This window comes from Sinocyclocheilus grahami, unplaced genomic scaffold, assembly GCF_001515645.1.
Source record: "Sinocyclocheilus grahami isolate Dianchi unplaced genomic scaffold, SAMN03320097.WGS_v1.1 scaffold17.1, whole genome shotgun sequence".
NCBI classification, from domain to species: Eukaryota; Metazoa; Chordata; class Actinopteri; order Cypriniformes; family Cyprinidae; genus Sinocyclocheilus; species Sinocyclocheilus grahami.
Window position 1 is genome coordinate 4,109,601 of NW_015505196.1, and position 15,225 is coordinate 4,124,825.

Here is a 15,225-nt window from a genome sequence, read left to right on the forward strand (position 1 = left end):
CTGTGATCAGCACTATTAACTATAACGTTCAATGGAAAATGCTCCGGAGTCGTTGGAGAACTTCTCATCAGTTTTGATTGAATGCTGGCTGTGGTCTCTGGTCCTGTACAATGAGTTACTGCTCGGAATATGTGAATCTGATACCTACAAACAGAGCAAGAGACAGACAGGCAAAGATTATTTTCATTTTCATTCCAACTAGATAGATGTAACGCTGTTGTCGACTTGCTCGCAAATTGCAAACCTCTTCAAATTTCTTGGCCTTGTATTGGTCAGCTCCTTTCAAAAAGTTCAGCAGAATGATGTCACAAAGCACTGTACCCTAAAATATAAAAACAAAAAACATTAAGAAAAAATTTGTTTTGGCCACTGAAATTGGTCCTCATATTCCGGTATATTCTGATATTTAATCTTCCCATTAATGTTAACAAATAAGAATTTGTTTCTATTGTGAATAATTTCAGAACATGAACAATAATAAAACATTTGTATGCATCCATTAATGTCATGCCTTCATGGAAATACATGCAAATGCTTTAAAAACATTATAAGTAGAAGAAAAAAAAGAAAGAATTGGTGCATCTCAAAATGTACTTTAATTAATGATCAAGATGAGGATGGAGGTAAAACTGATGTCATGAAAGTTATAGTTATATAAAAAGATAAATATACAGTATATTATACAAAAGAACTGGCATGTGGTTCTCTGAGATATTACCTGGTTTCCATAAAGTGTCTCCATTATGCAAGTAAATTATGTCTATACTGATCGATCTTTCCTGAAGATCTGGGGCCAGTCAGTTTGCTCACTTTTCACTTGGGTCACATTTCAGATGATTTATCACATTTTCATTATTTGAGTTATTTCATTACATGCTTACACTGGTCAGAACTGCGGTAAAAGTGTTGTGCTTAGTAACTGGCAGGACAGACCAGGACTGTCACACACACCGTTTTTTTTCTCTTAGACTCTGCTACCATTTTTGCTTGAATTGACTGACATTTTTAAGTTTTTTATAAGAATGTTGTATGGCAAAAATGTAAGTACACTGAAAAAGTGTACTTATAACTAAAAGATACATTTGAATTGGATTTGGTGAAAATAAACTGTTTAATGTTCGTGCACAGAATAGTAATGAAGACATACCACACCAACAGAGGTGAAGGCAGCAACCATGTTGATCAGAGTTGGGATCATGTCAAATTTTCCGGCCTTTAAAGAGAAGATGTAATGAGCAATTATGCTCACACTTGCATTCAAAATACACAAACATGTATATGAATATGATCTCACATCTCCATTAACCAGCACATCAAATCTGATGGCGTAGGCTTTCAGCAGAGTGCGATACTCGGTCCCGTTCTCCATTTTGAAATACTTTGCGTACCTAAGGACAAAGATTTAGACAAATAAGGATTTCAATAAGGATTATCCAACCTGTTAGCTTTGAATGATTTAGTGCCTTTTTGTAATATTTTATACACTCTTAAAAAAAGGTGCATAAAAGGTTCTTCACAGCGATGCCATTTGGTTCTTTATGGAACCATTTAGACAAAAAAGGTTCTTCTATGGCATCGTGAAGCACCTTTATTTTTAAGAGTGTAGTATGGGGGCCACTCTAAAAGTTTGGTGAGCAACAACAACGAACATCAGGAATTAGGTCATATGAATGAAGTATGTGCGTTTGCTTGTGCAGTATCATTAGAGCTCTGCAGACTGCAGCATTCTTCATTCAACTTTAAAGGGTTAGTTCACCCAAAAATGAAAATTCTGTCATTAATTACTCACCCTCATGTCGTTTCAAACCCGCAAGACCTTCATTCATCTTCGGAACACAAATTAAGATGTTTTTGATGGAATCTGAGAGCTGTCTAACCCTGCATAGACAGCAACACAACTGAAATGTTCCCAAGTCCAGAAACATAGCAAGGATCTCTGTAAAATAATCCATGTGACATCAGGGGTTCAAACGTAATTTTACGAAGCTACGAGAATACATTTTGTGCGCAAAAGAAAACAAAATAATGACTTTATTCAATCATTTGTCTCCTCCGCATCACCCTGTAGCGCCATTTTGGAGAATATCCGCTGGACGTAAAACAACGTATGCTGTTCTGTGTCAGCTGCATCACGCCAGATCGGTTTCCTACATTGTTGGGATTTGATCTGAACGGAAACAGCGTATCCGTGTGATACAGCTGACACAGAACAGCATACGCTGTTTTCATCCAGCGGTCGAAGGTCTTACGGGTTTGAAACGACACGAGGGTGAGTAATTAATGACAGAAATTTTTGGGTGAACTATCCCTTTAAGGTGGAAACAAAAGCTTCCAGAACCTGAAGTTGTATCCTGGAGACACAGTGGTCTTCTCTGACATGGTGTCCAGGCGAGTGAAGGAGTAGGCCGGCTTACACTCATCATCTGCCTTGTCTAAATCGCACACCCACGCTATTTTTATCCCTATCACTCCCCCCTGAGAGAGAGAGAGAGAAAGAGAGAGATATCTTACACAAATCCAATTTGACTTTGCACTTAAGGAGAAATAAAGATGTTTGAAAACAGTTATTAATGCAACGGGTATTTCTTTGTTGTCTTTTAAACCATTCCATTGGTAGAGGTAAACATTATGAACTAACTGGCCAAATTACTTTTAAATTATCTGTGTATCAAACTTATTTATAGAATTGTTGTATAGAAGCAATGTAACACTCACATAGATAAATACATAAATACATTAATTACAGTAAGAAAGCAAGGGGGAAATTAACCAATAAATAAAAATGTAGCGTCTGGACCACTCAAACACACAATATATATTTTGTTAGCTAGATTTAACAAATACTCTGTACCACCCCAGGAAGCCGAACAGGCCCCTGGTTCCATAGCAACACTGACACCAGATACATTTACGATCTAAAGGAATGTGAGCAGAGACTCTCACTGCATTTTCCAGAGCAAGAGGCACAATGCACCATAGAAATTGACTTTTCTACTAAGTAATTCATAGGAAAACTTTTCTTTGAATGAACAGTGTATCCTTCAGGTCATTGTGTATATTATTGTCATCGTGTATTTGGTCTTTGAGAGTGTATACTGTTTTATGCAGGCTTATGATCGAAATACTCACTCCTGTCAGCTTACATATATATAACCCTACCATGTTTAGTATCTATGAATTCGTATTCGGATGATCTAATTGAGAGTGTATATTGTATGTTTACACCTACGCAACATATTAGTGTTCTAAGAATCTTTATTAGTTTGTGCATCCGCACCCCAATCGAATTGCATGTGCAAATTACCATGCCCTCGAACAAAGGGTCGTAAAACCCTCCAGCAGTTGCAACCTCCCGCTTGGAATTTCTTCCTTTCTCATTGGACAAGCCCACCTTGAGAGGCGTGACTCTTCTCCGACCTTAAAGACCCACACCAGGGACCCTCCCAGAGTCGGTGGTTTGTTTTAATCCTGAGAGGATGTGAGAAAAACGCACCCGGAAACCCTAAGCTCGTGCCAGGCTTCGGCACGACTTAGCATAGTTTCATCTTAAGCTAAGCTACCAAATAGCTTCAACAATTAGGGGTTAACACTCTTTAATTGAAGCTTTTAAATACAGCATGTGTGTGTGCAGTGTGATGTAATTTGAATTTAACCTAATCCCTGGTTTCTGACTTTTCCATTTCTCTTCCTTCTTTTTCCATGTTTCTCAATCTTCAATTCGTCTCAGCGAATTTAATTATCTTAGATGTATCCTTCCTGAATGCTATTGCTTAGTTACTAGCTAATTAAATCTAAATTTAATTAAATTTTTACTGTCTCCCTAGAGAAGAATCATTAAGTTATTGGGTGCTTTTAGTGACACAGTGAGTAACGTGCTATGGAGGGCGGGGCACACACATGGCAAACTGAACATGCAGCAGCTGTGACCAGACATGGTGTGTTGCCCAACACAAATCAGTTAATCACTAGAGCCACTGATTGTTCCCAATACCAGATTGATTACCCTGTTTTAATAATAGCAGTCAGTTAATTTTAAATCCATTTACATGGTATACGTGGAAAATGCCTACGTGGCAGAATGTACAGACCTCAGATGAGAAACATCTGTAAAAACCATAAGTGGGGGGCTTTCTTTAACATAAGACTAGAGAGGAGGGGCTTTTGTCTCTAGGGAGAATGATATGCACAAAGGAACCATTCTATGTATGGAATAACTGTATGGAATATTTACCCCACGCCTCCAAATCCAAATGTATAAAAAGGAAGACACAAAGAAGTTCTGGAGATGTTTTCGCTGCAGAGAGAGCATCTCCGCTTTATTATTTATTATCATTGATGATGTAATAAAGTGTATCTCCTGGCATCAAAACACAAGACTGAGTGTGGTTCCCTAAGATGAGCAGCAGACGACACCACACTACAAAAAGCTCACCAAGGTCATCATCTTCCTGGCCCACAACCTCATGGGTTTGAAACAGGAGGTAAATGATCTCAAGCAACAGATCATGGCGGTATCCCACAAGGACCCCAGCAGAATGGAGTTACAGGAGGAAATTGATAGACTTCAAGAGGCTCTGATCCAGCAGCTGAACAACACTCAAGACAAGCTTGACATGGTCCGAAGAGAACTCAGGGACTCCTATAGGCTGCGAAAGGAAACGCAGTGGGACACCCTACTCCTGCATCCTCACTCAGCAGTGCAAACTTCCTCATATGCACCAAGCTACGAAGGGGGGAGCCAACACTTTCTGCTTAACAACTCAGCAGACAGAACCATAATACCTCAAGCAACCACAGGGAAGCATCCCTGCAGCAGCGCATGATGCGACCCCCAGAGACCTTGACAAGCTAGCCAGAAAAATCCCAGCATTCACATAGCCAGGAAAATAATAGTTCCTACTTTAAGCAGGACGAGCAGTAATTTAGAACGGTGGCGTCATTTTAAACATCGCTTGCAAGCAGACCCAATAATCAATCTTATGTGTCTGTCTCATAAGTTTTAGTAACTTCTTCTCCATGCGCATACCAGTTCCTGATCAAAACCAGATAAAATTATAGTTTGAATGCGCCTTCCTACAAGCAGTAAGAAGTTTTCAGTGCTATAATGTGTTTAAATCGTACGATAAGAAACTAACCTGACTTTAGCGAAGAAATCCTATTCTGCACCTTTGACATCGCTCGTTGTTGTCTATACTACGGACAACAACGTTCGAAAGGGTGGAATTTGTAGCATCTGGACCACTCAAACACACAACATATACAATATATATTTCGTTAGCTAGATTTAACAAATACTCTGTAACACCCCAGGAAGCCGAACAGGCCCCTGGTTCCATAGCAACACTGACACCAGATACATTTACCATCTAAAGGAATGTGAGCAGAGACTCTCACTGCATTTTCCAGAGCAAGAGGCACAATGCACCGTAGAAATTGACTTTTCTCCTAAGTAATTCATAGGAAAACCTTTCTTTAAATGAACAGTGTATTGTGACGACCCCTGTCGTTACTTTGTGGAATGGCTGTAGGAGTCCATGGACTACGTTGATTGGCCGTCGTTTGGGACACCTGCTCTCTATCAGACGCTCCTTTTAAAAGAGGCCTCCGCTTGAGCTAGAGGAGGAGCTCTGGTTTTGGATAATTGGTTTTGTGACTTGTTTGGCTTGTGTTTGCTTTTGCACTCCAACACGCAGTACACTGCATTCCACCACATCCATACATTTTGCATTACACCTTGGCATTACTGATGTTTCCAGTACATAGTTGTTTTCTTTACTTTGTTATGTGATTGTAGCTTTTGAATAAATTACATTCGAAGCTACCCGTTTGGTTCGCGTGTGTCCTGTTTGTTGCTTCCCTTGAGCCATGGGTCGTAACAAATTGGGGGCTCATCCTTGTTTAATTTCTTTTGTTAATTGTATTTAATTTTGAATAGGGTTTGATAATTGAGACACACGTGAGTTTGTTTGTGCCGGAGTAAATTAGTCGCCGTGTGAAGTCGCCAGGTGGTGAGTAATTATGATGTTTGAACGTGATTTTCCCTGTTAGGCATAGCGGCATGTTTCTTTTGAAACATGTCGAGTTTGTTGTTTTTTGTAGTGTTGCGGTGAACGTGGGTAGTAGTATTTATCTCGGGAGCACATCCGCGGTGTGTAAGGCGTCGCTGGTTTTACCAGTTACGTTTTTTCACCCAGTGGGCTACAGTGCGTAAGTACCCCCCAAGTAATCGCATGAAGACTAGGGTTGAGGTAGATAGTTGTTTAAAATGAGGTAGAGGGAAAATGATCGTTATTACATTTCACTTTATAATTGATTTCTGGTCATTTGTTTTCATGGCTGATATTGATTTTTTTGTTAAATCGCCCTCTTGTAATTTTTTGGAAAAATGTACGAAAGAACAATTGTTAAAAATTGCGGATCGATATGAAATTTATATTTCTGATAAGAGGCTCAAAGAAAATATTAAAGTAATCTTAAGAACAAATTTGGTGGAAAAAGGCAAAACTGATTCCAAGATAAATTAATCTATGGCTCCAGTGTCCCTTAGAATTTTAACCGGAATCTCTTCTTTCTCGCCAACAAGAGACACAAGACCTTCTGTAGCAAAAGGAGAGTAAGAAGAAAAAAAACATCAGGGTTTTTATTCCCAACAGATTTACCTTCCACAACCTGAATTGGCGCCGCAAGAACTGTGGGCTTAACATGTGAACCCTGTGTAAGACGTTTGGACTTATTTTTAAGAACAAAACAATCTGCTTTCCAATGTCCTTTCTCATGACAATAATTGCAAATTTTATTTGGGTCAAATTTCCCCGCGAAAACATGACTGCATTTCGGCGAAGACTTCACCGGCACTGCAACCTGCATATCACGAGCACACCAATCAGCAAAAGAAGTTCTATGCGTCAATACAAAATCATCTGCCAATACAGCTGCTTCTTCCGGCGTTTTAACATAATGCTCACCGATGTATGTAGCGACACGCCCTGGGACTGAATTTTTTAATTGCTCTAAAATCATTAGGTTACTTAATCGACGGTAGTGCTCGATTCTGCACTGACTTTCGAAAAGTAAATAGTGTAACTAGACCAGATTGTTTCCCTTTACCACGCATCGAAGATTGCGTAGACCAGGTTGGGTCCTCAAAGTTCATCAGCAAGTTTGACTTGTTGAAGGGCTACTGGCAAGTACCTCTTACTAAGCGAGCGCAGGAAGTATCATCTTTCGTTATTCCGTCGGGGCTATATTATCAGGTCACGAGTTTTGGCCTGCGAAATGCTCCGGCGACGTGGTGTGCTGTCTATCTGGATGACTTGGTTGTCTTTAGTGACAGCTGGGATTCTCATTTAAAACGGTTACGCTCGGTGTTAAGACGTTTGTCTGAAGCTCGGCTTACGGTAAACTTGAGAAAGCGAGTTTGCCAAGGCGTCTGTGACGTATCTTGGGAAAGTGGTAGGAAATGGGGAAGTGCGTCCAGTATATGCAAAGGTCCAAGCCATCCAGAATTTTCCTTCTCCGACAACGAAGAAGGAGCTTATGAGGTTCTTAGGGCTGGTAGGGTACTACCGATCTTTTTGTCGTAATTTTCCGACTGTAGTCGCACCACTTACGGATTTGTTGAAGGGCAAGGTAAAGTTTACTTGGTCTCCTAGCTGTGATATGGCTTTCAAAAATGTTAAGTCTCTTCTGTGCTCGGAGCCTGTGCTTCGAGCTCCGTCTTTTGATAAGTATTTTACACTGCATGTTGATGCCAGTAACGTGGGAGCTAGAGCAGTTCTTCAGCAGTGTGATGACGGAGTAGATCATCCAGTTAGTTTTTTTTCAAAAAAGTTTACGTCATATCAGCGTCACTATTCTGTGGTTGAAAAGGAAGCATTGGCCCTTATTTGGGCTCTACAACATTTTGCCGTGTATTTAAATTTGAGTGTCCCTATTGTGATATACACGGATCATAATCCACTGACTTTTCTGAATTCTTTACAGTGTCCAAATCAGCGGCTGATTCGGTGGTCTCTGTTTTTGCAGTCGTTCTGCCTGGATATTCGACATGTCCGAGGTTCAGCAAACGTGGTAGCCGATGCGTTATCATCCACACCCCTAGCGAATTACATTTGCAAATTACCATGCCCTCAAACAAAGGGTCGTAAAACCCTCCAGCAGTTGCAACCTCCCACTTGGAATTTCTTCCTTTCTCATTGGACAAGCCCACCTTGAGAGGCGTGACTCTTCTCCGACCTTAAAGGCCCACACCAGGGACCCTCCCAGAGTCGATGGTTTGTTTTAATTCTGAGAGGATGTGAGAAAAACGCACCCGGAAACCCTAAGCTCGTGCCAGGCTTCGGCCTCGACCTTTCCATTTCACCAAGACTCTCTGACTCAAACTGGTTCCTTCTCATCAACCAACTTCAGCAAGATCTTGGGCCTTAAGATTGCATCGCATTTACATTTACATTGTCATTTAGCATCAGGAATCTCTTTCAGACACACGAGACTTGCAAGTATCAAACTTAGTCTTATTAATTGATACATTAGGTATCAGTTGCACCTTTTTACCAAGGTGTGTTTGAACTAAGAATCTGACGTTTCCCTCAGGTGTAGATCTGCTGAATATGCAAATGGTTCCATAAATTTCATTCCTTATGTCTCTTCTCTGTACTGAGTTAAGCTTTAACTCTTTCCTATACCAACTGTATGCGTGTGTATGTTCGACCAGTTTATGTGTTTATGTAGGATGTTAGACCAGTTTATGTGTTTATGTAGGATGTTAGACCAGTTTATGTGTTTATGTAGTATGTTAGACTAGTTTAAGTGTTTATGTAGTTAATAAAACCTTACTTGTATCACACTTGACGTGGTTCATTGTTTGCTCATAACTGGAGTCACTTAATCGTGCAGATTTATGCTACAAGCTTTTGTAGAATTGTACAGTAAGGAAGTTATTTCCCTTAACCAGGAAATTAACGTTCTTAGAATTGACAAGACAGTTGACCCTGCGAGGGCAGCTAAATATCTACAGCGGATCTAAAATATTCATAATTATAACTAGTTATGATTAATTATTCATATTTCCCATGAGCTGATTAGTTTCATAAATAATTAAAATAACACTCACTTTTTTAGCAAGGGTAGTGAAGTCCTGTTTTGCAAATCGGATCACATGCCCCACTTTGAATATTGGACAATACATGTTACTCTCAAAGTCAAAATTACACTGTTTTATGTAGGAGCTATTGATGTTGGGCAAAAAGTTTCCCCTGAAAGGAAAATAGAAATATTTAATAACCTCAGAAATGCAGATATTATCTTGAAACAATTTGCTTTTGTGTTTAATTGGCATTACTTTGTGAAGTTAAAACGTGGGAAGCGAATGCTGTTCTTGATGAAGATGGTAAAGTTCTCCACCTCCATCATGGGGTTTCTGAGTAAGAAAAAACTGTCTTTTTATTCAACCATGTACACATCTATTCATTTGTTCATTTACAAGCAGACTCACGGTTGAATTTCATCAATCTCTGCAGGACACCATCCTTTGATCTCACAGGTTTTGTAGGTACCGTTGAAGTTCACACATTGTCCTGTCAGCAACCCTTGAGACAGCCAATGAAAATGAGCATAACATATAGACCAGGGCTGTTCAAACCTGCTCCTGAAGGGCCACAGTCCTGCTCCAACCCTAATTAATAAACCCACCTGAACCAGCTAATCAGACTCACTACAGATTTCCTAATTCAAAGGGTGCATCCTTTGAAGGCTGCTTTCGTCACTAGTGCACAACAAACCGTGGGATAGTCTGGGCAACACAGGATTCATCTGTTGTATCCTTCATTGCCCGAAAGAGAATTCATTGCCCGAAATACAACAGATGAATCCTTTGTGGTCCAGACTATCCCACGGTTCATTGTGCACTGGTAACGATATATTTTGTGACGATATACGATTTTTTGGTTGGGGAGAAAATGCCGGATTCATCGGCACCGATAGCCTTGTGAGCAGTGCACTGACATATGGCACAGTTGCGGTTTGAGTGTCCCGAGAACGAATCCCGCCTCGTGGACCTTTCCCGTTCCCACCCAGGGCTCGACAGTGCGACCATTTCAGTCGCATTTGCGCATTTGTCGCATTTAATCCTGAAATTAATCTAAATCAAATAAAAAACAACTGCCCGTGCAGATCGTGATTAAAATGTGGTGGTTACCTCTAATTTCAAACGGCTAGATATTTTAGTTTGAAGCCAGTTTGTTTGTTATAAAGCAAATAGCCAATAAATACATTTGCTTAAATATCAGTATATAAGGCATCAAATTTAAAGTACAATCTGGGATGTCTTTTTCTATCAATTCTTCAATAGGTAGATCTTGTCTTTCATAAAGGCCGAGTTCAGGGATCTTGGGCCTAAAAAGGTTGGTGACCACTGCTTTAAAGGATGCAGCCTCTGATTTGGAACACAGCTACTAGAACCTCCCAGGCAAGTGTGTTGTAGCTGGTCTGAGCTAAACTCTACAGGATGTTGGCCCTGCAGGAGCAGGATTGGACACCCCTGATATAGACCTTACTGTGATGATTTTGAGCTCTGCACAAATAGACCATTAAGGGGGTCAAATTTTAATCAATTGCTATTTTTATGACGTTACTAGGTTTAATAGGTTTTCCTTGACAATTTCAGGATCACAAAACAATCAAATAGTAAGATTAAATGCAAAATAATTCACAAATATATTTCATTTTTTATTGTAAAAATGTGATGATTCCTAATGATTTGGTCTTTCAATAAACTCAAAGATAAAAGAAAAATCTTACCATTGCTTGGTTTTGACATCAGCTTCTTACAAGTATTGTCACTCTCACATTTGAATTTCATCTCGCTCTGAAGAGTTACATGTACAAACACATGAACACACACAGAGACAAGAATCTATCAAATTCATGTACATTAATCTTGACAGATTACAGTGTCCTCACTCACCTCTGGACAGTGTCCTTGAACTTGATTTTCTGTCGTGATGAGCTTAGTGATGACGCAGAACACTGACGCCCCCTGACACACACACACACACATTACTTACATAAAAAAGACATACTATAAAATAAAGACATTTGAATTTCAAATAGTACAAAGTATTTGCTGCATTTATGAACAGATTTTCCAAATTACAACATCCTCAAAGGTCTCCAAAGGGAGATTTTTTAATACTTAATTATATTTTCATGACATTATACAAACAAACATAGATTATAAGTAGTATACAGTATATGTACTGTATTAAAGTACACTGTATATATACTTTACTAAAGTATACTGAACAAAATTATAAATGCAACACTTTTGTTTTTGCCCCCATTTTTCATGAGCTGAACTCAAAGATCTAAGACTTTTTCTATGTACACAAAAGGCCAATTTCTCTCAAATATTGTTCACAAATCTGTCTAAATCTGTGCTAGTGAGCACTTCTCCTTTGCCGAGATAATCCTTCCGCCTCACAGGCGTGGCATATCAAGATGCTGCTTAGACATCATGATTATTGCAAAGGTGTTCCTTAGGCTGGCCACAATAAAAGGCCACTCTAAAATGGGGGGGGGGGTACGAAAACCAGTCAGTATCAGGTGTGACCACCATTTGCCTCACGCAGTGCAACGCGTCTCCTTCGCATAGAGTTGATCAGGTTGTTGATTGTGGCCTGTGGAATGTTGGTCCACTCCTCTTCAATGGCTGTGCGAAGTTGCTGGATATTGGCAGGAACTGGAACACGCTGTCATATACGCCGATCCAGAGCATCCCAAACATGCTCAATGGGTGACATGTCCAGTGAGTATGCTGGCCATGCAAGAACTTGGATGTTTTCAGCTTCCAGGAATTGTGTACATATCTTTGCAACATGGGGCCGTGCATTATCATGCTGCAACCTGAGGTGATGGTCGTGGATGAATGGCAAAACAATGGGCCTCAGGATCTCGTCACGGTATCTCTGTGCATTCAAAATGCCATCAATAAAATGCACCTGTGTTCGTTGTCCATAACATACACCTACCCATACCATACTCTCCAAAGTGCCAGACACCATAGAATGTGAGCATTTGCCCACTCAAGTCAGTTTACGACGACGAACTGCAGTCAGGTCGAGACCCCGATGAGGACTTATAATTTTGTTCAGTGTATATATACACCTCTAAATTAGGGCTGCACGATAAATCGCATGCGATATTGAACGCGCATCTTATCAGTAAAGCCGCTTCTGTAATCAGGGGTAAATCTGCAAACAAGCTGCGCAAAAAATCGCGCGAATATGAACGTGGTTTTGCGCAGCTCGTCAGTGAACAACGGCTCTGTGTAGTTAATGATGCTCCATGTGAAAGCACGCACGTGATGGAGATTTACCGCTGATTACAGAAGCGGCTTTACTGATAAGGTGCGCATTCAATATCGCATGCGATTTATTGTGCAGCCCTACTCTAAATATTGTAAAACTGCTTGAGATTTACTTGAGTAGGTGTGACATAATCGGCTACATCCATGATCTGGTTGTTATACTCTCCAAACCCTTTAACTTTAGTCATGACTGATGATTCGATAGCTGTGTCTCTCACTTGATATGCTTTCTCATACAAAAACACCCATCTGAGGGAGGTTGGGTAGGGTGGAAATTGAGAGAGGGAGGGGGGGAAAGATATAGAGAGTGATATAATTACTTTCTTTAATGTAAAACACTCACAAATATTACAAAATACAAAAAAAGTAACCTATGCTGTCCAAGCACTTTATTACCAAGATCAAAAAGATGATTCCTACTTTCATACAATTGCCTCTTAAAGTACTTTACATCAATTATGTTAAAACAAAAAGACTAAACGCAAGCCGTTGAATTGTCTAGTAATGATTAATCAAATTTACTATAGCCTAATATATTTCACTTTACAATGTATTTAAACAGAAACCAGTTTGATTTTTTTATTTGTTTGGGCACAATCTTAAATCTATCTATTCCACTGACATTATAAAAACATTGTCTCAAAACAACTCACCCAACAAAGTATGTGATGATGAGGAGTTGGACGACACGGTTTATGATGCCAATAGTCCAGCTCTTTACCACCACAGACTTGGTCGTCTCATAGGTAAAGAAATCTGTTATGCAGTTCCACATTTTTCCAGAACACTGCTGCATTCACAAAAATTATACACTCTGCGTGTATCAACGTATTTGTGTGAATGTTTAGTTAGGAATATAGTGTAGATGCTTGGGATATATCCGTCCAAATGCTTGATCCTGCCTTTTTATAATCGAAAACCCATGGATTGTCAATAAAAGTCAAAAAAGTTCTTCAATAATCTTCCTTATTTGTTTGCCTGATAAAAAGTCTCCACATCTTGAGAGAAGATGCTTTCAGAGAAGAACCCCTCTCTTCCTCTTAGTCCCTCCCCTTCTCCTCCCTCTTTCCTCATTCAGTAATTCAATCCTTTCTTCAGATGTAAAATTTACATGTTACACTCAGATGCTTACTTACCAAGTGACTTGCAAAAGCACACAAACCAAAGTCAAAATCAAACAATTACAAATCAAAGTTAAGTATTAGTCCCCAACAAGTTCCTAAAGTCTTCTAATGTACATAAGCATACATACAGCATCCATAATAAAACAACTGAATCAGATGCAGGGTATAGCAGTGCATAAAAATGCTATATTTTCAGTGTGTGAGAGGTCTGGAATAGTTGAACCTATAGGCGAGTGACATGCACATAATATCATGACCACCATGACAGCACCATGCACTAAAAAAGCGGTTTCACACTGGAAGCTCCATTAGCATGTCATTAAAGATTTGAACTAGATTACATCTATATCTTCTTTGCCCACGAGTTGATGGACTGTAATTAGTCTGCAATATTAGCTTGTTATCTAACCCATCATGTTCTGATGAGATTGACTGATGGTTTTTAATGCTTGGAGGCACATAATGTTGTACCTGTAAAAATAATAGTAATAATATTATCAGTAATAATTTTAGTTGCATTCATTTATAATAATATTAAGAATTATTAGCAATAATATCCGTTTTATTTTTACTAATATTATGTATTTTTAATTAACCCTTTTCTCTTTTACCATTCAAAAAGTTTGGGGGGCGATATATTTTTAAAAAAAAATTAAAGTCCCTTATGCTCACCAATTATTAATTTTATTATTACAATTTAAAATAACTGTTTTTAAAAATATGAACTTTAAAATTACATTTATTCCCGTGTTGAATTTTTTTCAGAATTCTTTGAATAGAAAGTTCAAAAAGAACATTTATTTGAAATATTTGTAAAATGAAATGCGTAAAAATCTTTACTGTCACCTTTGATTAATGTATCCTTGCTGAATACAAATTGAACAGTAGTGTAGGCTATTAGATAGAAAGCAGATATCAACTTTAATGTAGGATGTTTAAAACATATCAAGTTCAAATGTTCAATTTTATTTTTTACATTATATTTTACATTTATATCAGAGGAACAAAGACCTTCTAACACTGAAACGTCAAGCTGTTCTTTTACAAAGAGCTGGAGGAGAATGTCATGTAACTCCGATTCCAATTAAACGAATGGAAAAAAAATGTGATTAGGATTCATCCCACAACAAGCACTTACATATACACACACTTTAACCACAACTGAAAGGTATCATTTCTTGATATGGCCAAGAGAGCAACCATTAACCTGTGGTTACCTCACTCTATAAGTACAATACATCTGGGACTCGCTTCCTCACAAAAACACACACAAAGCAGGAGTAACGCATAACAGAGGACCAAATCAAATGAGAGACAGCAGAGTGAGGCTAAGTTCAAGTACTGCTGGAGTATTTGAAGATGTCTATCAGTCAAGGATAATGTTGAGTGTTAGATGTCTCATGATGATTCGATTGTCTTGAAACAGGATCTTGAGATGAAGGGAGGGCACAGAGTGAAAAGGGGGAGAGAGAAAGAGACTGAGGAGAGAGTGAGGAAATGGATGGGACTCAATACAAATTGGTGAACAAAGTCATCAATGCGCCAAATGCAATAATGAGCAAAGTGGTTTGAGAGGCATGATTGAGAAAGAGACAAAATCCACAGAAACGTAAAAAGGAGACTAAAGGGAAATGGGAGCAGCGGGAAATAAGTGGAGGGGAGAGATGTTGCACATATCAGGAATAAGAAGACATCAAATTGATTGGAAAATTAACACCAAGAAGGAAGTAGAGCCCA

The 15,225-nt window shown here is 39.1% G+C and overlaps 1 protein-coding gene across 1 annotated transcript in view; it reads right to left on the reverse strand.

Moving 5' to 3' along the window:
- The window catches only part of p2rx3b (purinergic receptor P2X, ligand-gated ion channel, 3b), a 14,094-nt gene extending 128 nt beyond the window's left edge, over nucleotides 1-13,966 (reverse strand). The window contains exons 1-12 of the mRNA XM_016233040.1: nucleotides 13,018-13,966; nucleotides 12,478-12,613; nucleotides 10,964-11,035; nucleotides 10,798-10,864; nucleotides 9,494-9,587; nucleotides 9,341-9,418; nucleotides 9,113-9,254; nucleotides 2,339-2,475; nucleotides 1,295-1,388; nucleotides 1,148-1,213; nucleotides 245-322; nucleotides 1-144 (exon numbers count right to left, since the gene is read on the reverse strand). The exon at nucleotides 1-144 is cut by the window's left edge and continues 128 nt beyond it. Of these exons, the coding sequence (XP_016088526.1) occupies nucleotides 16-144; nucleotides 245-322; nucleotides 1,148-1,213; nucleotides 1,295-1,388; nucleotides 2,339-2,475; nucleotides 9,113-9,254; nucleotides 9,341-9,418; nucleotides 9,494-9,587; nucleotides 10,798-10,864; nucleotides 10,964-11,035; nucleotides 12,478-12,613; nucleotides 13,018-13,160 (1,236 nt within the window). The 5' untranslated portion in view covers nucleotides 13,161-13,966 and the 3' untranslated portion in view covers nucleotides 1-15. The remainder of the gene's footprint in view (nucleotides 145-244; nucleotides 323-1,147; nucleotides 1,214-1,294; nucleotides 1,389-2,338; nucleotides 2,476-9,112; nucleotides 9,255-9,340; nucleotides 9,419-9,493; nucleotides 9,588-10,797; nucleotides 10,865-10,963; nucleotides 11,036-12,477; nucleotides 12,614-13,017) is intronic.
- Nucleotides 13,967-15,225: the final 1,259 nt, after the last annotated feature.